The 27,676-nt window shown below is 46.2% G+C and overlaps 1 protein-coding gene across 5 annotated transcripts in view; it reads right to left on the reverse strand.

Annotated features, from left to right (window-relative positions):
* ARHGAP44 (Rho GTPase activating protein 44) overlaps positions 1–17,459 on the reverse strand; it is a 181,225-nt gene extending 163,766 nt beyond the window's left edge. For 2 of the 5 annotated variants that reach the window (XR_008418830.1, XM_053893122.1), the window contains exon 1: positions 17,040–17,459. Coding sequence is in view for 4 of the 5 variants with exons in the window: in XM_053893122.1 (XP_053749097.1) it covers positions 17,040–17,092 (53 nt within the window). In the remaining variant the exon portion in view is untranslated. The remainder of the gene's footprint in view (positions 1–17,039) is intronic. The other 3 variants (XM_053893121.1, XM_053893120.1, XM_053893123.1) reach the window with 2 other exon arrangements.
* Between the last annotated feature and the right edge of the window lie 10,217 nt (positions 17,460–27,676).

The following is a 27,676-nucleotide window of genomic DNA, read 5'->3' on the forward strand; positions in this document are numbered from 1 at the left end:
ATCTCATGGCTCATGGGTTCGAGCCCCGCATTGGGCTCTGTGCTGACAGCTTAGAGACTGGAGCCTGTTTGGATTTTGTGTCTCCTTCTCTCTCTGCCCCTCCCCTGCTTGTGCGCTGTCTCCCTCTCAAAAATAAATAGACGTTAGAATAAATGAATGAGGGGCGCCTGGGTGGCTCAGTCGGTTGAGCGTCCGGCTTCGGCTCAGGTCATGATCTCACAGTTTGTGAGTTCGAGCCCCGCGTCGGGCTCTGTGCTGACAGCTCAGAGCCTGGAGCCTGCTTCGAATTCTGCGTCTCCCTCTCTCTCTGCTCCTCCCCTGCTCATGCTCTGTCTCTCTCTCTCTCTCCTTCAAAAATAAATAAAAACACTAAAAAAAAAATTTTTAAATAAATGAATGAAGGAGTGTGAAAGTGACAAACGGTTCTAGAGTCCCTTCCATATTCCAGATACTGTGCTGGGGCATCTCCAGGCCACCAGACTAAAGGATTACAATAGACCTATGCAAAACAATACACCACGTTTTCTACATTGATATGAACCAGGGCTCTGGAATCCAAGAAAAACAGTTCTGATAAACGGAAAGGGGAGGAAAAGGCTGGATCAAAGGTGAAGATGTGGCCAAAGTAGGATTCAAACTTTACAGACAAACGTTCCCCGTGACAGCATTCGACAGACTCTAATTTAAGGCACAGACGTTCCACGGGAGATGGTTTCCATAGTCAAAATGGTGGGCTGAGCGAGCGCCAGTGTGCACTTCTGTCTACCCAGAATGCTTTGCTCCTTCTCCCTTCTGAACAGAAGTCTGATTTTGTCCAGGTATCAGTCCCTCCCCGTGAAGGTCTCCAGACTTAGAACAAGCTTCCCCACCCCAACTCCAGAAAGGTTCTTAATGGCCCTAAGCCAGTCACCATAATCCTGCCTCCCCTGCCTGTGACTAGTTCAAAGACTCAGGCTGGAGAGGCGCCTGGGTGGCTCGGTTGGTTGGGCATTGGACTTCGGCTCAGGTCATGATCTTACAGTTCGTGGGTTCGAGTCCTGCATCAGGCTCTGTGCTGACAGCTCAGAGCCTGGAGCCTGCCTTAGATACTGTGGCTCCCTCTCTCTCCCCCTCCCCGGCTCATGCTCTATCTCAAAAATAAACAAATATTAAAAAAAATAAATAAAAAACAAAACAACAAAGACTTGGGCTAGAGCCCAGTCAGAATCCCTTCCCTCCGACATGGGTTAACGGTCAACAACAAAGCATGTTGTTTTAATGGTCAATGGCAAACATGTGAATGAATAGGCTCAGACTGGAGGAAAGGACTCTGATTCCATCACTGGAACCATGTGGGCTGTTCCTCTTAGCCCATGTGAGCTGCTCTAACAGAACACCATATAGACTGAGTGGCTTATAAACACCAGGAATGTATTTCTCGGTTCTGGAGGCTGAAGTCCAAGATCAAGGGGTCAGCTGATCCCATAAGGGTCCACTTTCTGGATCATCATGGTGCCTTTGTATTCTAACTCAGGGTGGAAGGGACAAAGGAGCCTTCTGGGGCCCCTTTTATAGGGGCGCTAATCCCATTCATAAGGCTCCACCCTCATGACCTAATCACTTCCCAAAGGCCCCACCTCCAATACCATCACCTCGGGGATCAGGAGTTCAAGGCAGGAGCTGTGGGGATTGTGGGAGAGGGGCGGACGCGGACATTCAGACCATAGCACCTACGCTGCCTCCTGTTTGGTTTATGAGCAAGGAAGCAAAGACCTTCAGTTGTATTCTGACCAGGAAAAAGGCCAATCTGAGGAAGAGGCCGACGCAAAGCTGAAGGCACAGCAAAGGAAAATGGAAGGTAAGGCGGCAGGTCCCCTAATCACAAGGCATCTGGACTCTCCCGACCTCTGGACACCCTGTCACTTGAAATAAAGTTACCTTATAGTTTAAGCCACGCTGAGTGGACATCTGCTGCTAAAATTCAAAGCATTCTAAGTGATACAAACGGCCAATGGTTTTCCTTACTGCAGGACTTCTCAAAGCCTTAAATACAAATGTGGACCGTACATTTGTGAGATGAATCTGCAGTGGTCTGTCACTTTTCCTACAGTCCTAGCATCCCCCCCCCCCCCCACCCCAGAACAAAACCTTATAAAGAAGGAAAAGGACATTCTTCTGTCCATGAATTTAAAAATATAGTCTGGCCAGTGCTGCAGGAAGTCGGAGAGAGGAGATCGAAGGCAAGAATACAAACAGGAGGCCACCGCAGGAGTCAAGGGCGGAGACACAGACTATAATTAAGACTCGGAAATGAAAAAGAAGACATGGGTAAATTTAATTCAGTGACAGATTCAGAGTAACTGACTGGAGATGCAGGGGCGGAAGACGGTTTCTCTGAACACCAGGGGTTGTGTTCTCTAGATCACGGTAACTTGGCAGATCTCTGGCACTCATGAAGACTACAGGACGGTCACCATCTTGCCATGCTAAACGGCCATCACCCCTTCCTGGTCTTTTGAGAAAAAGCCTTTGATGTTCCCTTGGGGAACAGCCTCTGCCCACACTGCGGTCTTTGGACGTGAACTCCAGACAGCTTCCTACCCTCCCTCCCACTGCCCGGAAGGGATGGTCAGGTCACGTGATGCACACCAAACCAAGTGAACTCTGTTCGGTGATAGCATCGCTGAAGGGATTCAATGACCAACAACAATTGGGAAGCAATCTTTTTGAAGGTGGCTTCTGAAGAGGCTGTCCTGTTGTCCTGCTCCAGGGGCACTACCAGGTCACTCCGATTCTGTGAACCACGTCCATCCTTCCCAATCTCCTCTTCTGCTTAGATTGGCCGGACTCCACTTCTGGGGCTGCAGCCAGAGAACCCCAACCTGTCATGGGGAACCACCAGCTCCTCGGCCTCCCCAGTCATGCAGACCGAGTATCAAAATGTTCTGTGTCTTCAGAGTGAGCAACCCTGCAAGGCTACTGGCATATCGCTCCTAAGGGCAGACTATTTTATTCTATAAAATGAGATCTGACCTCATGTCCTTTCCAGAGCATAAAGATAAGAAGTTTCCCATGTTTGAAACCAAGGCTTGAGAGAACGTCAAACATATTTATTTAGACCTTCCAGGACCCTGAACTTAAAACATCGTTATGAGAAACTCCAGCTACATTTTACCTTTGCCCCCTTTTGAGTCCTGAGAGGGTTTTACATACATATACATCTATATATACATCTATATCCATCTATCTATTTTAAATATATTATTTTATTATATAAATACAAACATAAGTATATATTGAGTATATTAAGATAATATTGAATAATATTTATTATTTAACAGTAACATTTAAATATATTTAAAGGGGCCCCCGGGGGGCTCAGTCAGTTGAGCATCCGACTTTGGCTCAGGTCATGATCTCACAGTTCGTGAGTTCAAGCCCCATATCGGGCTCTCTGCCATCAGCACAGAGCCCGCTTCAGATCCTCTGTGCCCCCTCTCTCTCTGCCCCTCCCATGCTTGCACTCTCTCTCTCTCAAAAAATAAACAAACATTAGAACACATGTTTAAAGAACTTGGAACTCTTAAACAGTACAAGCAGCAAGAACCCAAATCACTCATAATCCTGCCCAGAGATAAATACCACACGCTAAACCTTCCAGTCTTTCCCGATTTGCTTCCAGTCTTTTCTATGCAATTCTTTTCTAACCCTGTACAATCTCCTCTGTATGGACTTCTGTATCCTGTTTTCTTAAACATTTCTCTTGGGCCCTTCAATTCTTTTGAATGTTATGAAAACAGAGATTGTTAGAGTCATAGAGAGATGCCACAATGAATCAATCATTCCGCTAATATTAGACGTGTTTTCCACCTTCTCCCCTACTGCACAGTCCCTGGAGTACAGTCGTAAAGAACATCCGTGTCCCAGCCAGCAGGTCTCGGAGCAAATCTCGGCTGCCGCCCTTCACAACAGCGCACCTGCTCTGCTCTGAGACTCGGGTAGAAAATGAGGAAACTCTACAACATACACCAGGGGTCGTGAGGATTCAGCCGGACTGTCTGCAAAGCACCCTACGAGTGCGTGTCACGGGACACGCTCGGTAAAGAGCGGTCACGACAGTGACTCACGAGTGAGTATGCACGTTAGGTCTGCAATCACAACAACATGCACCAGGAGTTGGAGCTAAAAGTTCTGTCTGCTTCTCATATTCCTGTTTCTCAAGGTCTCTTTGCTTAATGTGTGATGCAGGAGTCTGTAGGGGCTTCTGCAGATATCCAAGATGCTTTCTTTCAACATCGTGCACAGAACTAAAAAAATAAAATAAAACAAAATAAAACAAAATAATAAAATAAGATAAAATAAAAAAATGAAACAAAATAAAATAATAAAATAAAAATGAAATAAAATACAAAATAAAATAAAATAAAAATAAATAAAATAAAAAATAAAATAAAACAAAACAAAACAAAATAAAACAAAATAATAAAATAATAAAATAAAAATGAAATAAAATAAAAAATAAAATAAAATAAAAATAAAATAAAAAATAAAATAAAATAAAATAAAATAAAATAAAATAAAATAAAATAAAACACTCTCAAATGGCGCTCTCTCACCCTTTCTCTGAAACTGCAGTGAGGACGCACAGAGAAGAATTTTCTATTGGCAGACATTTCGCCGTATGCTCTTTGTGGTTAAGGCTGCCTGCACGATACCCATTACCTTAAATGAATGTGACATTTTTTAGTTTCATTCCACTCAAGAGCAGTTAATGAGCACTTGCAAACCCACCTCATCTGAAGTATCCACCGATGGGGAGAGCCGACCAGAGGAAGCATTTGCCTGTGCTTGACCTACTTAGGAGCCCAGCTCCAGTCTGGCTCTGCCCTTGTTTGGTCGGCCACTTCTAGCCTCCGTTCCCCACCTGTAAAACAGGGCTACAAAGAACACCCTCTTCATACAGACGTCGCAATGAGTCCATAAAAATAATGCCTATCAAGTACATAGCTGGCTCTTGGCTACAGGTGACATGGCTGTGGCTTTTGTGGTTCTGCCCTTTCTGGGTCCATGAAGGATTAGCCTTTGCCTGCCCCACTTCAAGTGAGGTGCGGCCAGGTGATTTACTTCGGCCAATGAAGTGAGTAGAAGTGACGCATGTCACTTCCAGAAGAAAACACGAGGAGCCACGTCATTTCCTGCCTCCGCCATCAGACAGGCAGGTGTGGAACAGAGCTATGGCAGCCTGGGTGCTTGGGAGGACTACGCCCAGTGCCTACCAGCCACCGAGACTTGGAGGGCTTCTGTCACAGCAGCATAACCTAGAACACTCTAAGTCATATGGTAACTATAAGTCCTGATGGTTTTACATGAATGAGGCCATGAGTATTACTGGTGTTTCAAGATCATTTCACCTGTGTGACTAAACAGAAAAACTGGGTTTGATTTGGGACCGTAAGACAAGTGGTTATGAAGTTCAGGCTGTAATTTTCAGGCACTCAGGCCTATAAATCAGATCAAAACAAGGGCCTCCCATCAAAAAGACTTGCAGCACAGCAAGGGTTAGTGGTAATACCCACAATTTACTGAGCGCTTTTTATTCCTCAGGGGTTATGCTAAGGGTATTATATTTGTTATCTTATTTAACCCTGGCAACAATCCCATAAAGTCGGTGACATTCCAGTGTGGCAAGATGAGAGGGAATTTCCGTTCTCCTCATTAATCTTTTCCCCATTGTAGGAAGGACTTAAAAAATACACACACACACACACACACACACACACACACTCACACACACACACACACACACACACACACAACAAATCTTGGCATGAGAAATAGTAAGGGAAACATCATTACTGGGCATCAGTAAGGGAAAACTTTGTTACCCTAAAGATGCCCCCCTCTGATGGATCTGTTTCCTATAAAGGACTCTGACAATCTACAGCCACCCCCTCATGGTGGAGAGAAAGAATGACCTTCTCATGGGGGCACAATTGTGGAGGGGGGCAGGGCAGGCAGAGGGGACCGTGTGGAGCAGGGGAACACGCAGGGCTTCAAAGATGGGCAGTGGGAGAGAAGAGAGATTATACTTCTGGCTATGCAGCAGCGGTAGACGTCCCATCTCCTGTCATACCCCCGGGGGGACTTTGTGACCAGCTCTGCCCAATGAAATATGAGCATAGGTGCCATTTGTAAATGCCAGGCCCAGGCATTTCAGAGCAAGGATGGCATTTCTGCGCTCTCTCTTCACCTTCAGCAGTGACTGAAAGCCACATGTTGAGATGAAGGAGGCAGGGTAGCGGGGGAGGGGGGATGGGGGTGGGGGGAAGGGGGAAGGAATCAGACCGCATCCCTGAATCACACATGATGGAAAGCTGTCCTTGGGAGTCCCCAGACCCCCTTCACGTTTCACGTGAGCTTAAAATAACCTTTGGCTATATTTAGCCACTGAGGTGCCAGAAGTCACATGTGACCATAGCAGAGCCTGACCTACTGGAATATAACACGGAGAACTAGAGACTAGTCAAAGAACACAATCAGCCCAAGGAAATCAAGAAGGAAAAAAATACTTAAAAAAGCAAAATTTATTACAAGCAGAAAAAAGAAAACGCCAATCAAGAGCTAAAGAGAAAGACATTTTTTTATTTAAAAAAATTTTTTTTTAATTTTTTAATGTTTTTATTTTTGAGACAGAGAGAGACAGAGCATGAGCAGGGGAGGGGCAGAGAGAGAGGGAGGCACAGAATCCGAAGCAGGCTCCAAGGCCCGAGCTGTCAGCACAGAGCCTGACGTGGGGCTCGAACTCACGGACGGTGAGATCGTGACCTGAGCCGAGGTCGGACGCTTAAGCGACTGAGCCACCCAGGCACCCCCAAAAACATTTTTTGGTACATTTATTTATTTTTGAGAGACAGAGAGAGACAAAGCACAAGTCGGGCAGGGGCAGAGAGAGAGGAGACACAGAATCCAAAGCAGGCTCCAGGCTCTGAGCTGTCAGCACAGAGCCCAACACAGGGCTTGAACTCACAAACCGTGAGATCAGGACATGAGCCTAGGTTGGACACTTAACCGACTGAGCCTCCCAGGCGCCCCGAGAAAGAAATTTTTTTAAAAAAGAATAGATTAAACCTAAGAGGTGATTCTACAGGATGTGGAGGAAAGCAAACCCTCTGGCAAAGCTAGTTAGGTGAAAAAAAGAAAGAAATGCAAATTAGGATGATAAAGGAGATACAATTCTATACTCAGAAAAGATCCTATTAAATTTTAAAATCACAGTGAAATGAATGCCTTCCTATAAACTATGTTACTAAAAATGACCCAGGAAAAGACAGAAAACATCAATAGTCCAACGAAGAAATTGGGAAAACTGTCAAAGAACTATCTCCAAAAAATGTCCTAGAAAAGTTGTTTCCAACCTTCAAAGAACATGTAATTCCTTAACCTCACCACTGCACGGAAAAAGAATGCAGTGGGCAATTTCATTGTACAATGTTATCAAAATTTGGCAGGGTTAGCCAAAGAAAAAAACTCAATGCTCTCATTTATGAATCGTGAATGCCAAAATCCTAAAACAACAAATTAAATAAATTAAATCCTCCAGTAAATTAAATGTAGTATTTGTAAAAACTAACAAATTAAAGTCAAATAAGAGTGACTGCAGGAAGGCACAGAAAGGTCAATATTAGAAAACAGTAGGGGGTCAAATTCATAAAACACAAGGTCCTCACGGGTAGGTACCCTGTCACTGGTGTATTCCCAGTGAAAAGAATGAAAACAATGTCTGGGACATAGTAAGTGCTCAATAAATATTTATTGCATAAATTATCAAGTGAATACATTAGTTAAAAGGGAAAAGATATGATGATCTTTAAAGACCCTGAGAATATAGTTAATCAAATTTAACTTTGGCACCAAAGAAAAACCCAAAGTAACATCATAAAATCATGTAATAGGTAATGTGATTGAAAAACAAGATCTCTTGAACCAGCTGTCATACATTTCCAAGGAAGACAGTAAGGAGATGTGGAAGCCCACTTACTGCTCCAGTATTTTAACACTGTTCTAGAAGTCCTAGACAATGCAGTTACACAAAATAATAAAATAAGTATGAATACTGGAGAAGAAGAGGCAAAATTATTATTTGCAGAAAATATGCATGTCTACCTAGAAAGTTCAATAGCCTCAATTTTTGTAAAAAGTGTTTAAAAGCGGGGTGCCTGGGGGCGCCTGGGTGGCTCAGTCGGTTAAGTGTCTGACTTGGGCTCAGGTCATGATCTCACGGCATGTGGGTTTAAGCCCCATGTCAGGCTCTGTGCTGAGAAATCGGAGGCTGGAGCCTGCTTGGATTCTGTGTCTCCCTCTCTCTCTGACCCTCCCCCCCCACCACCACTTAAAACTAAACATTAAAAAAAAATTGGGGCACACGTGTGTGTGTGGGTGTGTGCACTCTCTCTCTTAAAAGTAAATAAACATTAAATAAATAAATAAAATTTAAAAAGTGGGGCACCTGGGTGGCTCAGTTGGTTAAGCATCTGACTCTTGATTTGGGCTCATGTCATGATCTCATGGTTCGTGAGACCAAGCCCCACATCGAGCTCCGTGCTGTCAGCTCCCTCGCTCGCTCGCTCGCTAGCTCTCTCTCTCTCTCTCCCTCCCCCCCCCACTTGCTCACACCTTCTCTCAAGATACATAAATAAACTTAAAAGTATTTAAAAATAATGAGATATGTTTATGACGGTGGTGGTTACAATAATTACACACACAAAAAAATCAGTAACTTTTTTACACTCCACCAAAAAAGAGGAAAAAAATAGACCTTAACTAAAGATTCCCGGCATTAAGTCAAGAGTAATGACAATGACAAATTACCTAAACACAAAAGCAAAATTCTGCAGGACTTAAACGGACAAAACTATTTCATAGGATCATAAAGAGACTTGAACGGGCGTATCCTATTGCCAGATAGGAAGAATTCTCATCATACTCACTGGTGTAAAACTGTCAGTCTCCCCCATCTTAATAAAAAACGCTGAGAAAAAAAAATAAACAGACAAGCAAAGTCAGGGAAATATAAGCAATTCTATTTTATTTTTTAATTTTTTTTAACGTTTATTTATTTTTGGGACAGAGAGAGACAGAGCATGAACGGGGGAGGGTCAGAGAGAGAGGGAGACACAGAATCTGAAACAGGCTCCAGGCTCTGAGCCATCAGCCCAGAGCCCGACGCGGGGCTCGAACTCACGGACTGCGAGATCGTGACCCGAGCTGAAGTCGGACGCTTAACCGACTGAGCCACCCAGGCGCCCCAAGCAATTCTATTTTATAAGGGAGTAATTGGTAGATTAGCTGAGGTGAAGGCACCACAAGACAGGCAAGGCTGTTGAGGTGTTTTTCTTTTTTTTTTTTAATGTTTATATATTTTTGAGAGACAGAGACAGCATAAGTGGGGGAGGGGCAGAGAGAGAGGGAGACACGAATCTGAAGCCGGCTCCAGGCTCCGAGCTGTCAGCACAGACCTGACACAGGGCTTGAACTCACGGAACCGTGGGATCGTGACCTGAGCCGAAGTCAGATGCTTAAGCGACTGAGCCACCCAGGTGCCCCAAAGCTGTTGATTTCTAAATGCCAAGCTGAGGAGTTGCCCTGGATGAAGCTGAGATTTGGGAACCAGACCAACTCCATAGCTCTTCCCACCCGAAGCATGGGACAGCAACCCACAGCTGCTCCCCTGGGCAGGTGAGCCTATCTTTCATTCCTGCCAACTGACAGGTAAAGAGAACAAATTAGAAAGCCTAGAAATAGATCCAAGTAGATGAAATTTTTTAGTACATGATGGCATTTCAATACAGTGGGATTGAATTACATTATTCATTTTGATAGTAGGGTAACTACTTACTTAAAAAAAAAAAAAAACAAAACTAAATGTGACACCTAAGTCATGTCATGCACTAAAATTAATGACTGATGAATTTAAAATCTGATGGTAGGGGTCCCTGGGTGACTCAGTAGGTTAAGCGTCCGACTTCGGCTCAGGTCATGATCTTGCAGTCTGTGAGTTCAAGCCCTGCATCAGGCTCTGTGCTGACAGCTCAGAGCCCGGAGACTGCTTCAGATTCGGTGTCTCCCTCTTTCTCTGCCCCTCCCCTGCTTGCACTCTGTCTCTCTCTCAAAAATAAATAAACATTGAAAAAAATTTTTTTAATAATAAAATAAAATCTGATGGTAAAATTATATTATGTAAATGGTAATGAAAATGTAGAAATATTTGTCATCTCAGGCTGGGAAAAACATCCCTAAGCATAATAATTTAAGCACAAACCATAAATTGATAGACTTAAGATCACAAAATACTACAAAAGACATCAAACAAAATACAAAAGGCCAAAAAAACTATAGGGTATACGTGTGGCATATGACAAAGCACATACATGCTTAATATGTTAAAAATTACCTAAAAAATTAAAAAAAAAACAGTTATGACGTGACTTAAGAAAAATGGGGCAAAGACCTATGTAGGCAATTCAGAAAAGGTAAGAAATATCGAGTCAACTTAAACAGATGTTCTATCTCACTTAAGTTAAAAGAGAAGCAAAGAGAGGTTTTTCACTCACACATCAACAAAGTTGTGATAATTACTTGCTGATAGGGCTAGGGAGAAGAAATTGGCAATTCTACCGAGAAAGTACATATCATACGCGTGTATGTTTTTATATACAAAATATATACTCATGTGGTCTTTAAAACTCACATACTCTTTCACCCAGAAATTTCCCTTCTAAGACTTCATCCTAGGAAAGTGAACCAGTGAAAAGTATTTGCTATGTGATGAGCAAAAGGAAATTGGTTGACCATAATGGAATATTACATACCCTTGAAAAATTATACTGTAGTTTGTCGACACGAGATGATATTCAAGATGTAATACACAGGGGGCGGGGAGAAGCAGGTTGCAAAACAGTATACACCATATGATCTCTCTCTCTTTTTTAAGAACATATATTTGCCTGTTAAGAAAATTATACCGAAAATATTAAATGTAGTCCCCAGGTAGTGAGATTACTGACCACTGTTTTTGTTTTACGTTTTGCCCGTCTATAAGTTTATAACTTTCCTACCATAAACAAATAGCATTTATATAACCAAAAAGAAAGTTAAAAAAAGTAAATTGAATTCTGTGGGAAAATAAACATTTACTCTAAAAATAAACTCTAAAGTTGGAAACCGAAAGCAAAAACATCTGCTTCCCGGACAGAAAGGATAGTTTTAAATTGCTAGATGGCCACACGCTTCCCAGAGCCAGTGGGGTTCCGGGTACCAGCTTACTCCGATGCCCAGCGCCCCACAGGAGAGCCCCTTTCTCTCCTGCCTACACCTGACACTGAGCGCAAGCACGATTTCATTACTGGCTGTCGTTATCAATACAGCCTTTGAAATGAACTGTTCTGGGTTATCAATGAGAGGGATTGCCTACTAATCCCCTCCAAAAAGAACAACCATAAATTACTGCTTTATTCACAGGGCTACTGACCCACTTTTTCTAGAGGGGGAAAAAAAAAAAAGTGGTCCCTATCACCCATCATGAAAACCACTAATGAATATTGATATATTTCTTCGGCGGAGGTAAAGCGGGAAGGAAAGTCATTAATTGCCGGTGGACAGTCCCTCACAATGACTTGCAGGTCTGGGATAACAGCATCCTCCAGGAAACCCAGGCAGCCTCACACAGAGTGCCGAGAACAGCCCGGCAGAAGGCTGAGAGGCAGCAGATCTGCACAGTAAGGAGCTCAGAAGACACGGGCAGAGAATCTTCCTTCCAGATTTGCTAGCACGCTCTGCAAGTGGGGAGTCCGTTCCGTTATCTCGCGTACGCGCACCAGAGCGGGTGGCAAGGCATGGGCTTCCACGGAACTCCGACGGACAACTTCGCCCTGAGACCGGATAAATGCGCGCGGTGCTCCTTGCGCGGACAGGTTTGGGTCTGCCCGACCCTGCTGGGTTAGCAGGAAGACGCGGCAGGGCCTGCGTCCATCTACCGGGTCCAACTCACGGGAAATCATAGGTGGGGAATGGAGCGGTCTGATGACTAATTTAGAATGGCTTCTGACTTTCTCCCTGATGTCCTATTGATTGGGTCACGGCTCTCAGGAGGCCTGCTGATGGGCAAGGCCGTGTCTCAGAGAGAAACCTTCAAGGAAAAGATCCTCACCGGCTTGGCTGTTTTTGACCTAGAGGCTCTCTCTGCATCCTCAGCATCTATCTGGGTACCAGTGGCTGCTGCAGTCATATTCTGAGAGCTGCACAGCGGCAAAGGGACTCAGCCAAGCCGTGCACCAGAAACCAAGTCCACTCGGGGCTGCGTGCCGAGCAGTCTAGAAACGGAAAAGTGGGGCTCTGTAGACAAAGCTCTGTCTTCCCCTCCCAGCTCGTAGCCTCCCAAACCGAATAATCCAACCCGACAGCCCTGAACTTCCAAGCCTCCCTCCCAACACTTCACAGCCCCTCGCCTACTCCCAGTCACCGCGAACGTCACCCATCAACGCACCACGCACAGGAGCACGGCGCCCATTCGTTGCCACCACTGGACAATGGCTGTCAAAATCTAAGAAGCCCTTCATGCTTCTCAGGACAATGAACCTCATCAACCATTTGCTCAGCGCTGGATGTGAGCCAGCCTCCCTTCGCCCTTCTCACAGTTCTGAGCTGGGCGCCACTGGGACCCTCACGGTGCAGACCGGAGGCGGAAGAGGTGGGGGGAAATTTCCTCCTCCCCAGATCAAGGTGCCGGTTTTACTCCCATCGTCTCTCGCTGCGGGTGCGTCTCTAAATTCCCGCTCACGGCTTTATTCCTCCTGACACAAACCAGCACCACTTCCAAGAAAAACGCTCGATGCCGTTCAGGGTGCCTCTCACCCCAGCAGCCAACAGATGCTCTCGAAGGTACAAACTGGCGTATAAATCAGGCAAGAACGAATTCCCCCCTTAAACCTCATTCTGTCTTTCCAAAGCCCAGCAGCGATGCCGTACCCAGTCTTCAAGGCACCCACTCCATCACAACATGAAAGAGGCACCGTGTCAGGAGTCACTCGGGCCTTGGAACCACTTTGCGTGACTTCCCCAGCCACGGCACGTGGACCTTGTGCTTGCTTATTGATCCGGTTCTCAAAGAATTTTGGAGAACCTACTACCTGCTAGGCATTAGGGTCCCTGCCCACAACGAACTTGACGTCTAGAGGGAAAAATAAACGAGCAAAGATAAAAACTGCGATACGATGTCACCACAGCATGCCTTTAGAATACAGATTCCAAGGGGCGCCTGGGTGGCTCAGTCGGTTAAGTGACTGACTTGGGCTCAGCTCGTGATCTGACAGTTCTTGAGTTTGAGCCCCGCGTTGGGCTCTGTGCTGACGGCTCGGAGCCTGGAGCCTGCTTCCGATTCTCTCTCTCTCTGCCCCTCCCTGCTTGTGCGCTCTCTCTCTCTCTCAAAAATAAACATTTTTTAAAAAATACAGATTCCAAGAGGACAGAGATTTTATTTACTCCACACTTTAAGGTTTCCTGAACCACAGCAGGGCCCGGCACTTAGCAGACACTCAATACATATTTACGGAGGGAAGAAAGAAATGAGAGAATGTAGGAGCGCGTGCCGTAGTGCAGGTAACCCAGTAATGGCCGCAGCATCTGCCCAAAGATGCTGGGAGTTACACTTCACTTGGCATGTCCTAGTGCTGAGCGCAGTGTCAGGCACGCGGGGGTCCAGGCTTGCAGGGCCAGGGAAGGCTTCCCAAAGGACGGAGGAGGGAAAGGAAGGCACTGAAAGGAGAAAATTCAAAGCAGAAAGAAGCCATGCAGAAACGAAACAAGCAGCTGCGGGAAGAGACGGCTCTCTTCCCGGGTAAATGCAATTGGTGGATTTTATAAATTCTTCACAGTTGCCGACGCCCTCTGCACTCAGGCGCGAGCACTTCGAGAGAAAATACTAGTAACTCTACAGAGGACGTTTAAGTACGGCGACTCCTAAGTCGCGAAGGAGACTCATCCAGTCCCTAACTCTTCTGTGTTCAGAAGATCTCCAGAACCCGTAATTTTACGGAAGGCGAGGGGGTAAAGAGCTGCGAGGAGGAATAACCCTCAAACTTGTTGCTGGTCTTCCCTCAAACACAGGAAAGCCTTGTCTTCCCGGACACGCAAGGACGAGAAGCCAGCGTCTCACCAGAGCACCTGCGTAAATCGATCCACCAATTCCAAACATTCAATCCTGTGGCTTCTACAGACTCCAGAAATTAAGCGGTGATCGGATCCCGCACCTCACTGTTTTCTCAATAAGACAAAGTAAATGCTGCCTCTTTATCGGGGTGGACCCTATGGTACACGGTTTTCATCTTGTCAATACAGTGAACGAAGATCGGGTTCAACAGAACAAGCATGGGAAGACAGAGAGGAATCAAGTCGGTAAGGGCTGATAGGCCCCTGGAAAGATCTGCGATGCTAATGCAATGAGATGCCACTGGAAACTCTTAAACAGTCAAGCGTCACAAACTGACTTTGGCTTTAAAAAGTTCACTCTAGGGGCGCCTGGGTGGCGCAGTCGGTTAAGCCTCTGACTTCAGCTCAGGTCACGATCTCGCGGTCCGTGAGTTCGAGCCCCGCGTCAGGCTCTGTGCTGACAGCTCAGAGCCTGGAGCCTGTTTCCGATTCTGTGTCTCCCTCTCTCTCTGCCCCTCCCCCGTTCATGCTCTGTCTCTCTCTGTCCCAAAAATAAATTAAAAAAAAACGTGGAAAAAAAAAAAAAAAAGTTCACTCTGTCACCAAAAGGGGGGCGCCTGGGTGGCTCAGTCGGTTAAGCATCCCACTCTTGAGCTCCGCTCAGGTCATGATCTCAACATCCGAGGGAGAGCCTTTCGGGCAGAGCCCGCCTGGTATTCTCTCTCCCCCTCTCCCACTCCTCCTTCCTCACTCTGCTCGCTCTCTCAAAATGAACTTAAAAATAAATAAAAATGAATGTCACCAAAAGGGATACCTATCGGTGAGACACAGTGGTGGACCGGCCCTCACTTTCCCTGGTGCGTAACATAGCGGGTGCCATCTGACAGACAGACAGCATTCATTCACACGCTGGGACCCACCCAAGTCCCAACAGACGGGTGGAAAGTACCTCTTGGTGACCAGCTGCTTGGACTTCCGAGAATGCGCTTTCTTAAATAAGTAAGATCACTCACCGGTTCTGAAACCCAACTCCCCGTGTTCCTTTGTCATTCCCTCTGTGGATGAGGGTAAAAAAAAAAAAGGTTTTATGCCTAAGGTTCACAAATCTTACCACTCTGAGACAAGTCCTGCAAAGAGGCAGCGGAGATGGTTGGTTTCCAGGGCGCCAGGGAGGAAGCCTGAACACCTTGCTTACATTCCCATTCGAGCCCTGAGCTGAAACCCCCAACACCAAGCGAGTCGAGCCATCCAAGTCTGCGGCCAGGAGCCTCCTGATCGCTTAGGTGGTCTGTCGGGATGCCTGATGCCAGCCCTCAGAGGGAGGCAGAAATCAAGATATCAAAGACAGGTCAGCTGGACTACCATTTGCGCAACGACCTATACGGGAAAACACGGTCTCGGTGTCCAACACATCAAAAGGCAGCCCACGTGAGGCTATATCTGGGGCGATACCATGCCAGAAATCTGGGCTAATCTGACTCTGCTATTCATAAATTCCCCCTCATGTTAAAGCACATGTGTTTGGGAAAGGGAAATGAATCCAAGGCAATTTTAGACATTGTTACTTGGAAACCATCTGGAGTCCCTGAAAGCATAAGGAGCCACCGCATCCCCTGCCCTCAGATGCCCACCGTAATTGGGGCAGTATGCTCACCTGGGAGTTTAGGGTCCCCTCTTGCCCAGGGATACCCCCACCCCCACCCTACCAGATGCCAGTTCAGGCTCCACTTCCCACCCAAGAAAGGTATTTGGTTTCCCGGTAAACCTGGTGGAGAGCCCTCGATGTGTCTGCACTTGAACTGCACCCAAGGCTGGGTTCTCTGCTTTCCACTTGGCTTTACGGCTGCACACCTGAATTCCTGTGCCACGGCGGGCCAGGACGAGGTCCACGAAAGCCCCCCTCAGCCTCACAACCCCCTGTTCACAGCACGTCTAGCTCTGGAAGAGACCCACCAGAATCCTTATGTAACGGTTAATAGATGTTGGCACCCTGCAGAGCGGCTCCTGGAGACACTAGCCCAGATGTAGCCCATTTCACCGCGATGACAGCAGGCTGGGTCCTGCAGCTTTCTCCGGCCTGGCTCTCCCCGACCGTAGGGCCTCTCGGTTCCCCTCCCCTACCTGGCTGTGATCCTCTGCTTATCTCATCTTCCAGAGGAGTTGGACCTCCCTTTCTGCAGCCTCCCTCCCTCCACTGAAATCGGTCTTAGGACCCAGCCCACAGCAGCGCCATTCCAGCAGCACCTTCCCTGCCCCCCTCTCCCCTCACCCCTCCGGAGCCCCCGTCTCCAACACCTATCGCCTTAAGAAACCCGGCCGATAAAGAGATCCAGAATCTCGTACAGTCATAGTCCCAGAAAACAAACGCGGCAGGAGGGGCGGGCTCAAGCTCTGCCAAGCCGAAGACCAGGCCCCACACTTGCCCTGGACCCCCGAGAAGCCTGAACTCGGCGCAGGGGAGGGAGTCTTCGGAGAAGCCACTGCGGGTCGGCTGCCTCCAGCACAATCAGAGCAAACACCTGTTTCCAGGAAGCCAGGCGGCCAGGGGCGAAGGAGGGAGTCCCGGGGAAAGGCAGGGAGGACGGGGTGAAGGGGCAGCTGGGGACGCAGGTAAAGGATGCGTCACACCTCGCGCTTGGCAACCGGAGCCGGGGCGCAGCGGGCAGAGCCCCCGAAGGGCTCCGGGGGCGGGGAAGTTCCGAGAGGAGGGGTCGCGCCCGCGCGCGGTCCCGCAGGGGCCGGAGCAGGGGGAAGGCGCGGCGGGGAGCGGAGGGAGCGAGGTCGCGAGGCCGGGCGGGCTCCATCACCTGCGCGCCCCGGCGGCTGCAGCCTCGCGGGCGCGCACCGGGGGAACCTACCTGCCCACCGTCTGGTTGGCCAGCTGGCGCATGCGATTGAACTGCTTCTTCATCGTGGCCCCGCTGCCGCGCTGGCCGGGGAGCTGGGGCGAGGACGGAGCAGCCCGGAGCCCGCCGCAGGTTACATGGCTCCCGCGCGGAGCCTCCCGGGCGACGGCGGCGGCACTGCGGAGCCTCCGGGAGCCGTCTGGCCCGCGCGCGGCTGCCTCCCCAGGGCACCGCCGCCTACTCCTCCGCCCGCCGCGGCGCCCGCTGCCGCATCCTCCTCACGCGCGCCGCCGCGCCTGCATGCTGACGCCCGCGGCCGCCCTCGGCGCCCGCCAGGTCCGCCCGGCCGCCTGCCCCCCAGCCCCTCTCCGGCGCGGGGACCCGGGAGGCTCCGCAGGCTCCTGGCCGGCTGGCCGGGTGGTCCCCGCTGCGCCTGTGCGGCGGGCGCCGTGCATTCTGGGACTTGTAGTCCTGCCCCCGCTGCCCACCTTGCCGCGTGCAAAGTTTTGCAAGGACGGAGGCGCGCGGAGGTGGAGGCCGGTCACGTCGCCGGGCGGGGTCCGGGAGAGGGGGGCGGGGGGGATGGGGTTGCGCGGTGGCACTCCAGGAAGGGAAAGGTTTCGCGGCTTTAAAAATAGCAAAAGTGGAACCAGGACTCCAACGGCAGATAAGGAAAGCGAGCATCTGCCTTTCATTGTATTCTAAGTGAATGTGAGGCTTTGCTGTTTCGAATTCACGGGAAGAAGATTTAGGCCGGCGGGTACGTGGCTCATAATATTGCGTCAGGGCACCTGGTAGTTGTTGAGGTGCACAATTAAGCTTGGGGCCCGGGGCTTGGCCCTGCAGGGCAGGCGTCACAGAAGTTTCATCCTTGATTTTCACCATACCCAGTAAGTAACCAGAAGCCCAGATAGAGGAAGGGTAGGATCATCGTAGCATCGTGTCTACGCAAGCGGCTTGACTGGGACGGCTTCCTTGCGTGGCTTACATCCCAGTCTCATAGCTGTTCCCATTTCCCTTCCACCTCCAGGGGACCAAGGGGCAACAGCTGTGGCAGGCCCGGAGGGTGCTCCACAACAGCTCTCCATTAGGATCAGTTGACTCTTTGAAAAGGGATTGTGACTTTCTGCGGGCTCCGTGCTTCAGAACAGATAGGTGATTCCAAATAGGTTTTTCTCACCACCTGTCAAGTAAGAATAGTATTGTTGGCTGGTAGGGGCTTTGGATCAGACACGAGTTCGTATGTTAGAATTCCAAAACCCAATTATATAACCTTTGGAAAAAATTACATAACCTCTCTAAGCCGCCGTGTTCTCCTCTCTAATAGACCTTTAATATTGCCCAGCAGATAAGCAAAGACAACTATCTGCTAAATTACCAATAATTAAATAACATATAAATTTCTATGTCATACATTCGTTGCCTACCACTATGATTATACTTTGCACAATGGAGCAGAATGTTCTTCCGAAATAGAATGACGAATCTGATCAATGAGAGAACTTCTTTGAGATGGTATATTTTGCATATGTTGATTATAGACGCAAGATGGCCTAAATATGGTTCTAAGTGTCTTGCTGGGCAGCTGAACAAGAGATGGTTTGAGGCAAGTCTTGGCTGAATGAACATGAAATCTTTAATTAATTGTGAATTTAGCCTCCGCTTATTAGGTCAGGCAACTCCAGCCAATTAATAAGGGAAGGCATGATTTGCTCTTAACCAACTGTGCTCTGCTTATAAAGTCAATAAAGTTTTTATAGAAACTGCAATTATTTCCACTTTGTGATATTTTTAAAAGCCAGGGGGGTAGCCTGGTTTTTATATGTATACATAACAGAGAGGCATTAAGGTCACTGTATGACTTTTTTTTTTAAAGTGTTTTATTTTGTTTTGAGAGAGACACAGTGCACGTGGGGGAGGGGCAGAGAGAATCCCAAGCAGCCTCCACACTGCCATCCCAGAGCCCGCTGCGGGGCTCGAACCCATGAAGATGTGAGATCGTGACCTGAGCCCAAACCAAGTGTCCAGTGCTTAGCCGACTGAGCCACCCAGGTGCCCCCACTGTATGACTTTTAGCAACGCTGTCTCTGCTATCATCTAGAACTGCAATGTCCAATAAATGCAGTCGCCATCAACTGCATTTGGGTATTGAAATTTAAGTTAATTAAAATTAAATGAAATTAAAAATTTAGCTCCTCAGGGGCACCTGGGTGGCTCAGTCGGTTAAGCGTCTGACTTAGGCCCAGGTCATGATCTCGCGGTTCGCGAGTTCCAGCCCCGCGTGGGGCTCTGTGCTATCAGCACGGAGCCTACTTGGGATCCCCTGTCCCCCTGTCCTCCCCCTCTCTCTGGCCCTCCCCCACTTGCTCTCTCTCTCTCTGTCTCTCTCTCAAAACTAAATAAACATTAAAAATTGAGCTCCTCAGAGGCGCCTGGGTGGCTCAGTCGGCTAAGTGTCCGACTTCGGCTCAGGTCATGATCTCGCAGTCCGTGGGTTCGAGCCCCACGTTGGGCTCTGTGCTGATGGCTCAGAGCCTGGAGCCTGTTTCAGATTCTGTGTCTCCCTCTCTCTCTGACCCTCCCCCGTTCATGCTCTGTCTCTCTCTCAAAAATAAATAAACGTTAAAAAAAAAAATTGAGCTCCTCAGTCCTCCTAGCCACATTGTGAGTGCCTAATAACCACATGGGCTATACTGGACAGTGCAGATATAGAACATTCCTATCATCTCAGAAAGTTCTATTGGACATCCCTAGTATCAGGGAACTCCGGTAGACAATTCCAATATCACGCCAGTCTCGGTCTTCAATCTGGAGATACTTCCATTCGAAAAGGGAACTTTCTACTTCTCCACAGACACAGCCTACCCTGCTAGTGTGCATTTTATTAACTGATGGCTTCTTCACATATTTCCTGTTCTCCCATGTGGTTTTCCTCCATTTGGGAAGCAGCTCATGTTTTTCTGTTTCCTACCCAGGGAAGGGACGGCAGTGCGGAATAAAAAAGAGAAAGGGGGGTATCAGGTCTCCTCATCTGATCTTTCAAAGCACGCTTCAGAAACACACGTGAGAATAGACTTTCTAAAGAAAAGCGTTTTGAGTTTGAAGAATACAGGCGTTGGAACTTTAGTGGTCTGTACCAAATATGGTAAAGTTTGAAGAACACACTATCCTGCTTCTTCTAGATAAAGTACGCACTGGCTCTGAGGTGTTGAAGATGACAATAGGGCCGTAGAAGGGGACAGAGGGAGAGGAAAAGTAGATGATGCTCGGACAAATCTGATTGTTGTTCAAATTTTCATTGCCTGTACCTATGAAGGGGGATTATATTTGACCTTCCCAGTGAGGTCAAGATTGAAAGTAAATAAATATTTTTTTAAAGGCGGGGGGCACCTGGGTGGCTCAGTCAGTTAAGTGTCGGACTTCAGCTCAGGTCATGATCTCATGGTTCATGAGTTCGAGCCCTGTGTCAGGCTCTGTGCTGACAGCTTGGAGCCTGGAGCCTGCTTGGGATTCTGTGTCTCCCTCTCTGCCCCACCCCCGCTTGCACACTCTCTCTCTCCCTCTCTCAAAAACAAATAAACATTAAAAAAATATCGATCATGAAATTCTCTTTGGACATAAAATATGCATGGAGTGATTTACGCCACTTCTGAGCAGATTTGTAAGAGTCATTTTGTAATCCCCGCCTCCTCCTTTTTTCACTCTGCTGGAAGACCAGCTATGACCCAGTTAAGGGCTGCTGTGGATCAGAGTCCTAGCCAGCTGGCTGGAGTGAAAAATAATACCTGTTTTGTAAGTTACAGGGTCTGGGGATCATTTGTTACTGCAGCACAATCAAGCCTAAGCTGACTGCTACACATGGTGTCTCTAAGGAAGATTACTTGCTCCTGGCTCCTTCCTGTGGTCACAAAAAACTTCAGCTGGGTGCTGGCAGGTTGGAGGCAGCTATACCACAGAGGGGGAGTGCACCTTCTATGCACCACTTCTTAGGTGATGGCTAGCAGTGGCTAAGTTCACGGAGACCCTGTGCCTTTTAAGGCACAGGAGCAGTAAAGATGTCTACATAGAGTGCCTGGGTACCCAAACCACAGTCCTGTGGTGGCAGCAGAGTTCTCTGCACCAAGCCACGTGCAACGATTTGTTGAATGTGTGCTGCGAGGGTATACAAAAGTACCCGAAGGTGCTGGGTGTTTCTGCCGTTGGGATCGAAGATGACAAGAAGGCTGCGATGGCCAAGATGTGAAGGACAGACGCCCTGAATGATCTGACATTAAATTCAAAAACTAGACTAAAAAATCTAAACTAAGAATAGACTTAAAATTAAGTTCATTTGCAGGAGGAGGGGGGAAGGGGGGGAGGAAGAAGAAAAGTAGAGGAGGAGGAGGAGAAAGAAGAAATGAGATTCTGTTACTTCTTTGCTCAACTTTGGTCTATGGAAGGATTCCACTTCCTGCTGCATATTGACTTTAAGTTCGGTCACATGACTTGCTTTGCCCAACCACATACGGGCTTCTCACTTGCTTCAACAATGTTGTAGTACTATTTAACTGAGATACGTTTTCTTTGAAATCTGACATGCCACTTAGGAGGCTCTGAATTAGAGGGGTTTTAGCATCTACAATCTGAATCCAAACATTTGCTGGAGTCTGCCCTGCCCAACATGGGCATCAGCAGAGATACAGGGTTATTTAAACATAATTTAATTTTTTTCAACATTTATTTATTTTTGAGAGAGAGATACAGAGCATGAGCGGGGGAGGGGCAGAGAGAGAGGGAGACACAGAATCCGAAGCAGACTCCAGGCTCGGAGCTGTCAGCACAGAGCCCGACGTGGGGCTTGAACCCACGAACCGTGAGACCATGACCTGAGCCGAAGTCGGACACTTAACCAACTGAGCCACCCAGGCGCCCCTAAACATAATTTTAAATAAAGTTAAATAAAATTAGAAATTCAGTTCCTCAATTACACTAGTCACATTTTTTTTAAGTTTATTTATTTATTTTGAGAGAGACAGAGAGAAAGAGAAAGAGCACAAGTTGGGGAGGGGCAGAGAGAGAGAGAGAGAGAGAGAGAGAGAGAATCCCAAGCAGGCTCCACATTGTCAGCACAGAGCCCAATGCAGGGCTCGAACTCACGAACTGTGAGAGCATGACCTGAGCCAAAGTCTGATGCTCAATGGACTGAACCACCCAGGTGCCCCAGGCCATATTTCTAATAACCAAAGACCCCAAGCGTCTAGTGGCTACCGTATTCGTGTAAAATAGAACATCTCCATCGCCACAATAAATCTTTTGGAGAGCGCTAATCTGTAGAATGGAATTCAAAATACAGAATCCAGCAGAACAGAGAAAACTGAGCAAGATGTGACATGCTCAGCATAAGTATGGCCAGTCATTTTACTTGGTCTCTCCAAGCCACTCTCATCACCTACTATATGGCGGGGGGGGGGGGGGGGTTATAGAATAGAATCTCTGAGCCATAAATTTGGGGAGCCAGTGAACTGACCGAACTATTTGCTCAATGCATTGCTTTTGACCTGGGTGTACCTAACATTCAAAATAACATTCAGTGCTACACTATAAATGAAAGATATTGTTTATCCTTTTCAGATTCGGATCACCTTTCTCTCTGCAGGTATAAAATTTACACCACTGAAACATACCTAGTCTAAAGACTCTTTTAAACAAGGTGATAGATGCTCCTATCTTTGTGCGGGAACCACATCCAATTTTTCAGCTCCCCTTGGATCTATACCTTTGCCAAAGCCTAATGACGGGCGGGGTGTATGTCTCTACCTAGTAACTTTGGACTTGACAGTGTGACCGCTTTGGCCAATGGCATGTGGGTTAAAGGGACATGCACCATACCGCCAGCCTTTGCATTGAGGAGCTTTATACGTTTCCCTCTCGTCCTCTTCACCTCTTCCGCCTAAGAAGAATTTCACCCAGGTGCCCATTGTCCCTCTCACCTTGGGCTCCACAACAAACAGGTGTGGAGCAAGCTTGATGCAGACCACAGCTGAAATTAAAGACATAATTGATGAATCCACTTTAGGGCGGGTTATTTTAAAAGATGGGTGAAGTGAATAGATCTAAAGAAAGGGGAAAAGAAGAAAAACAGATGGCCTTGAGAGTGAGAAAAAGGATTTAATCACACGTGCAAAACTAAATACATAAAAATTAGGGGAGACTACCTCTGAAATTTTATGTTTACTTATTTTAAAATACGCTCTGTTTTCACTAGGGAAACATAACTTGCTTGAGATGGTTCAAAAGTGGGTGGCAAGAATGAAGGTCGCCTGGGTGGCTCAGCCTGTTAAGCCTCCAACTCTTGATTTCAGCTCTTGTCATGATCTCAAAGTTTGTGAGTTCAAATTCATAGTGTCAGACTCTGTGCTGATAGTGTGGAACCTACTTGGGATTTTGTGTCCCTCTCTCTCTTCCTGTCCCGTCCCCCACTTGCTCTCTCTCTCTTTCAAAATAAATAAAAATAAACTTAAAAAGGGGGGGGGGAGGGTTGGCAAGAATGAGTAGACCAAGAACCCTGAAAAAATTGGAAACATTGTCGCAGAGAAACACTCCCCAAAGTAATCAGGTCCAGATAGCTTTATGGGGAGCTCTTTAAAAGATTCGAGGAACAGATTAATTCCTCTGCTATTTAAAGTGTTCCAGAACACAGAAATAGAATGAAGGCAACCCAATTCATTTTATGAAATTGGCTTAACCCTGTTACCCCAAACCTGATGAAGATAGCACAAACACAAAAACAACACATCAATTTCACTTATAAAAATGGATATAAAAATTATGAATAAAATTAATTCACTAATAAAATGTTAATGAACAAGATCTAACAGTATATGTGTGTATGTATAAAGGCACATACATTTTAATGGTATTTGTGGAAGAATAAATAATTCAGATAAATTAAAAAGTGAACACCATGCATATTCTTGCCAACCAAGATAACATTATAAATTTATAGATATATTTCAAAAATGGAATCACGCTTGTTAGGACATATGTCCTGTCCTCTCTTCTGTTATTCTAAATAGCTCTGCAATTAACACATTCGTGCCTAAAACTATACACATACCTATTTCTTTAAGATCAAAATGAAAGAATTTCTGCACTATGTCTTTAAGCTTCTTATTGTATTGCCAAATTATTCCTCTAGATTAAAAAAAATGAAAACATTTTGCAGACCCACCTCTTGTGCATAAATTTTCCATTTTCCCCACACCCTGACCTACACTATTACCATTTTTAATAATCTTGCCAGATGAGTAGATGAGAAATAGCATTCTAGTTCCGTTTTGATTTGCATGTTTAAAAATCACATTGAAACAGTTTGCCCGCATGTTTCTTGGCTGTTTCGTTTTTCTTCTTCAGTTGGCTGCTGACCTCTTCATGTCCCCAGCCCATTTTTCTGCAATGGGGTTCCATATTTTCTTACTGATTTTAAAAAGCTTGTCAGTTATATTAATTATATTAATACTGCTGTGTCTATGGCAAAGGTTTTCTCCAGTTTGGCCTTTCCCTCCTAAGATCTCTAATGCTGACTTTTATCTTCCAGGAATTTTATATTTTTAATGTGGTCAAATCCATCAATCTCTTCCTTTATGTTTTATGCCTTTGATTTAATGCTTAGGAAATCTCCCCTAGCCCCAAACAATAGAAATACTCAACTGTATTTTCACCAAAAACTTTCACGTGTTAATTCCCTTTATTTATACTAAATTTTGAATTCAACATTCGGGACCACAATGTTGCCTAAAGCCAGGAGATTTCGACTGATTTCTTTGTCCAGTGTCATTTTGAAATAACTCATCAAAGGTAATGGAGAAATTCTATGTTACTCATGGAAATAGAGAAAGTTTCCACGGACAGTTTTGGCAGAGAACAGCATGGGTGATTTTTGAGTGAGGGGAGCACTGGCCAGGCAGAATTTACTATTCTTTGGGGGCGGGGGTGGAAATAAATGAAGATCCACACCATCTCTTCTGGACCACCTCCCCCACCATCTCAGCCACCAAATCTGGACTAACCAGACCTCTCTACCTCAAGTTCCACATATGCGTGAAAACATACAATATCTGTCCTTCTCTGACTGACTGATTTCACTCAGCATAACACCTTCCAGTTCCATCCATGTTGCTGCAAATGGCATGATTTCATTCATTCTCATTGCCATGTAGTATTCCATTGTGTATATAAACCACAATTTCTTTATCCATTCATCAGTTGATGGACATTTAGGCTCTTTCCATCATCTGGCTATTGTTGAAAGCGCTGCTATAAACATTGGGGTCCGAGTGCCCCTATGCATCAGCACTCCTGTATCCCTTGGATAAATTCCTACCAGTGCTATTGCTGGATCATAGGGTAGATCTATTTTTAACTTTTTGAGGGACCTCCACCCTGTTTTCCAGAGCGGCAACACCAGTTTGCATTCCCACCAACAGGATCAGCAGACATTTTGTATGTGATATGTGTTATATACCATATTCTCACAATAATACCTTTTTCTTTTCCTCTTGGTATTTCTAGGCTCTACTGTTGGCCAGGTTTTTTTTCAGCCTGTCGTAAATCTCCAAAATACATTTCCAATATATTTCCTGAAAAATATTCACGTATAAGTGGATCTGCACAGTTCAAACCCGCGGTGTTCAAGGGTCAACTGTCACTCAACATATATTATCTTATTTAATCCTTAAAGGAACTCTGGGATGAGGGTTTATTTGTTCGTTTTCCCAAGTAGGCTCTACCACCGATATGGAGCTCGAACTCACAACCCTGAGATGAAGAGTAGCAGACCCTGCCAGCCAGGCACCCCTGAGATGAGGGTTTTAGGATGTCCATCAAGTAAGTCCAAGCTCAGAGGGTTTAGGCGAATAGCCGTTAAGTGTCACAGTTGGGATTCAAACCCAGGTTTGTCTAGTTCAAACACCTGTGCTCTAATTGCAGGCTATTTAACCTCTATGAAACAGGGAAGCTAATCTGAGAATTCCGAGAAATGCCCCCCATCGAATAAGTAGGAAGTAAGGCAATATAGGATTTTGGGGGTTGTTTTTGTTTGTTTGTTTGTTGTTTCTGGGGTTTTTTTTGGGGGGGTTGGGGTTTTGTTTTCGTTTTTGTTTTGGAGAGTGAGCGAGGAAAGGGCAGAGAGAGGGAGAGACAGGATCTCAAGCATGGTCCTCACTGTCAGCACAGAGCCCAATGGAGGGCTCGAACCCACAAACTGTGAGATCATGACCTAAGCCGATATCAAGAGTCAGACACAGGGGCGCCTAGGTGGCTCAGTCGGTTAAGCGGCCGACTTCGGCTCAGGTCATGATCTCGCGGTCCGTGAGTTCGAGCCCCGCGTCGGGCTCTGTGCTGACAGCTCAGAGCCTGGAGCCTGTTTCAGATTCTGTGTCTCCCTCTCTCTGACCCTCCCCCGTTCATGCTCTGTCTCTCTCTGTCTCAAAAATAAATAAACGTTAAAAAAAAATTAAAAAAAAAAAAAGAGTCGGACACTTAACTGACTGAGCCACCCAGGCGCCCCAAGGGCAATATAGTTTTAAAGTCCAATTTGTATGCCTGGTAAGAACTGAGAGAACATCGCTTTGATATGACAGGAGTGGGTTGCCATGAAAAAGAGCCTCATTAAACAAGAAAGAGTTCTTGGATAAAGAAATCCATGACTCTCAAGTTAATTAACTGCAACAGAGGCAGGAAATAGCAGCCTGGATACTGCCCCCAAATTGAATGGGTGCATTAAAAGACAGACTAGAAGCAGGCTCTCAAAATTCCGAGGAAAAAGTAGGTAACTCAATGAAATGAAGGGGAAAAGGAAAAAAAAACCCCACAAAAACATGGAATCTTTTCTCAGGACATTCAAAAAATATGTCATAGAATTTCCACAGCAGATGATGAAGAAATAACCTTAAATATGCTAGAAAAACATTTTGCAGGGCTGAAGGAAGGCTCTGGTCAAAATTAAAATAATTCACTAAGTGCCAGAAAATATTACTGTTGGGGAGTGGGTGTGTGTGGGGGAACCCTACACATATCCTGGTAAAAACTTCTGAATTTCAAAATTAAGTACTGTGTTGTATATTTGAAAGTTGCTAACATAAATCTTAAAAGTTCGCATCACAGGAAAAAAAATTATAACTATGTATGGAGTGAGTGTAATTAGACTTTCCTGGTGACCATATTGCAATATTTAAATATAGCATTATGTATATCATTATATATACATATATCAATATATACATAATCATTATGTTGCAAGTCTGAAACCAGTATCATGTTTTATGTCAATTACACGTCAATTAAAAAAACAAAACAGTGGGGTGCCTGGGTCGCTCCGATGGTGAAGCGTCTGACTTCGGCTCAGGTCATAATCTCATGGTTTGAGAGTTCGAGCCCCGCATTGGGCTCTGTGCTGACGGCTTGGAGCCTGGAGCCTGCTTCCGTCTGATTCTGTGTCTCCCTCTCTCTCTGCCCCTCCCCGCTTGTGCTCACTCTTTCTCAAAAATAAATAAACATTAAAAAATTAAAAAAACAACAACAACGAAAAACCCAAACCAAAAACAGCAACAAAAGAAAGATACAAATGTATATAAGTACTCTTCAGAGAGAAAAGAGGGTTGTCCCCAAAG

This window comes from Panthera pardus, unplaced genomic scaffold (assembly GCF_024362965.1).
Source record: "Panthera pardus isolate Hobbes unplaced genomic scaffold, ASM2436296v1 HiC_scaffold_3, whole genome shotgun sequence".
NCBI lineage: Eukaryota > Metazoa > Chordata > Mammalia > Carnivora > Felidae > Panthera > Panthera pardus.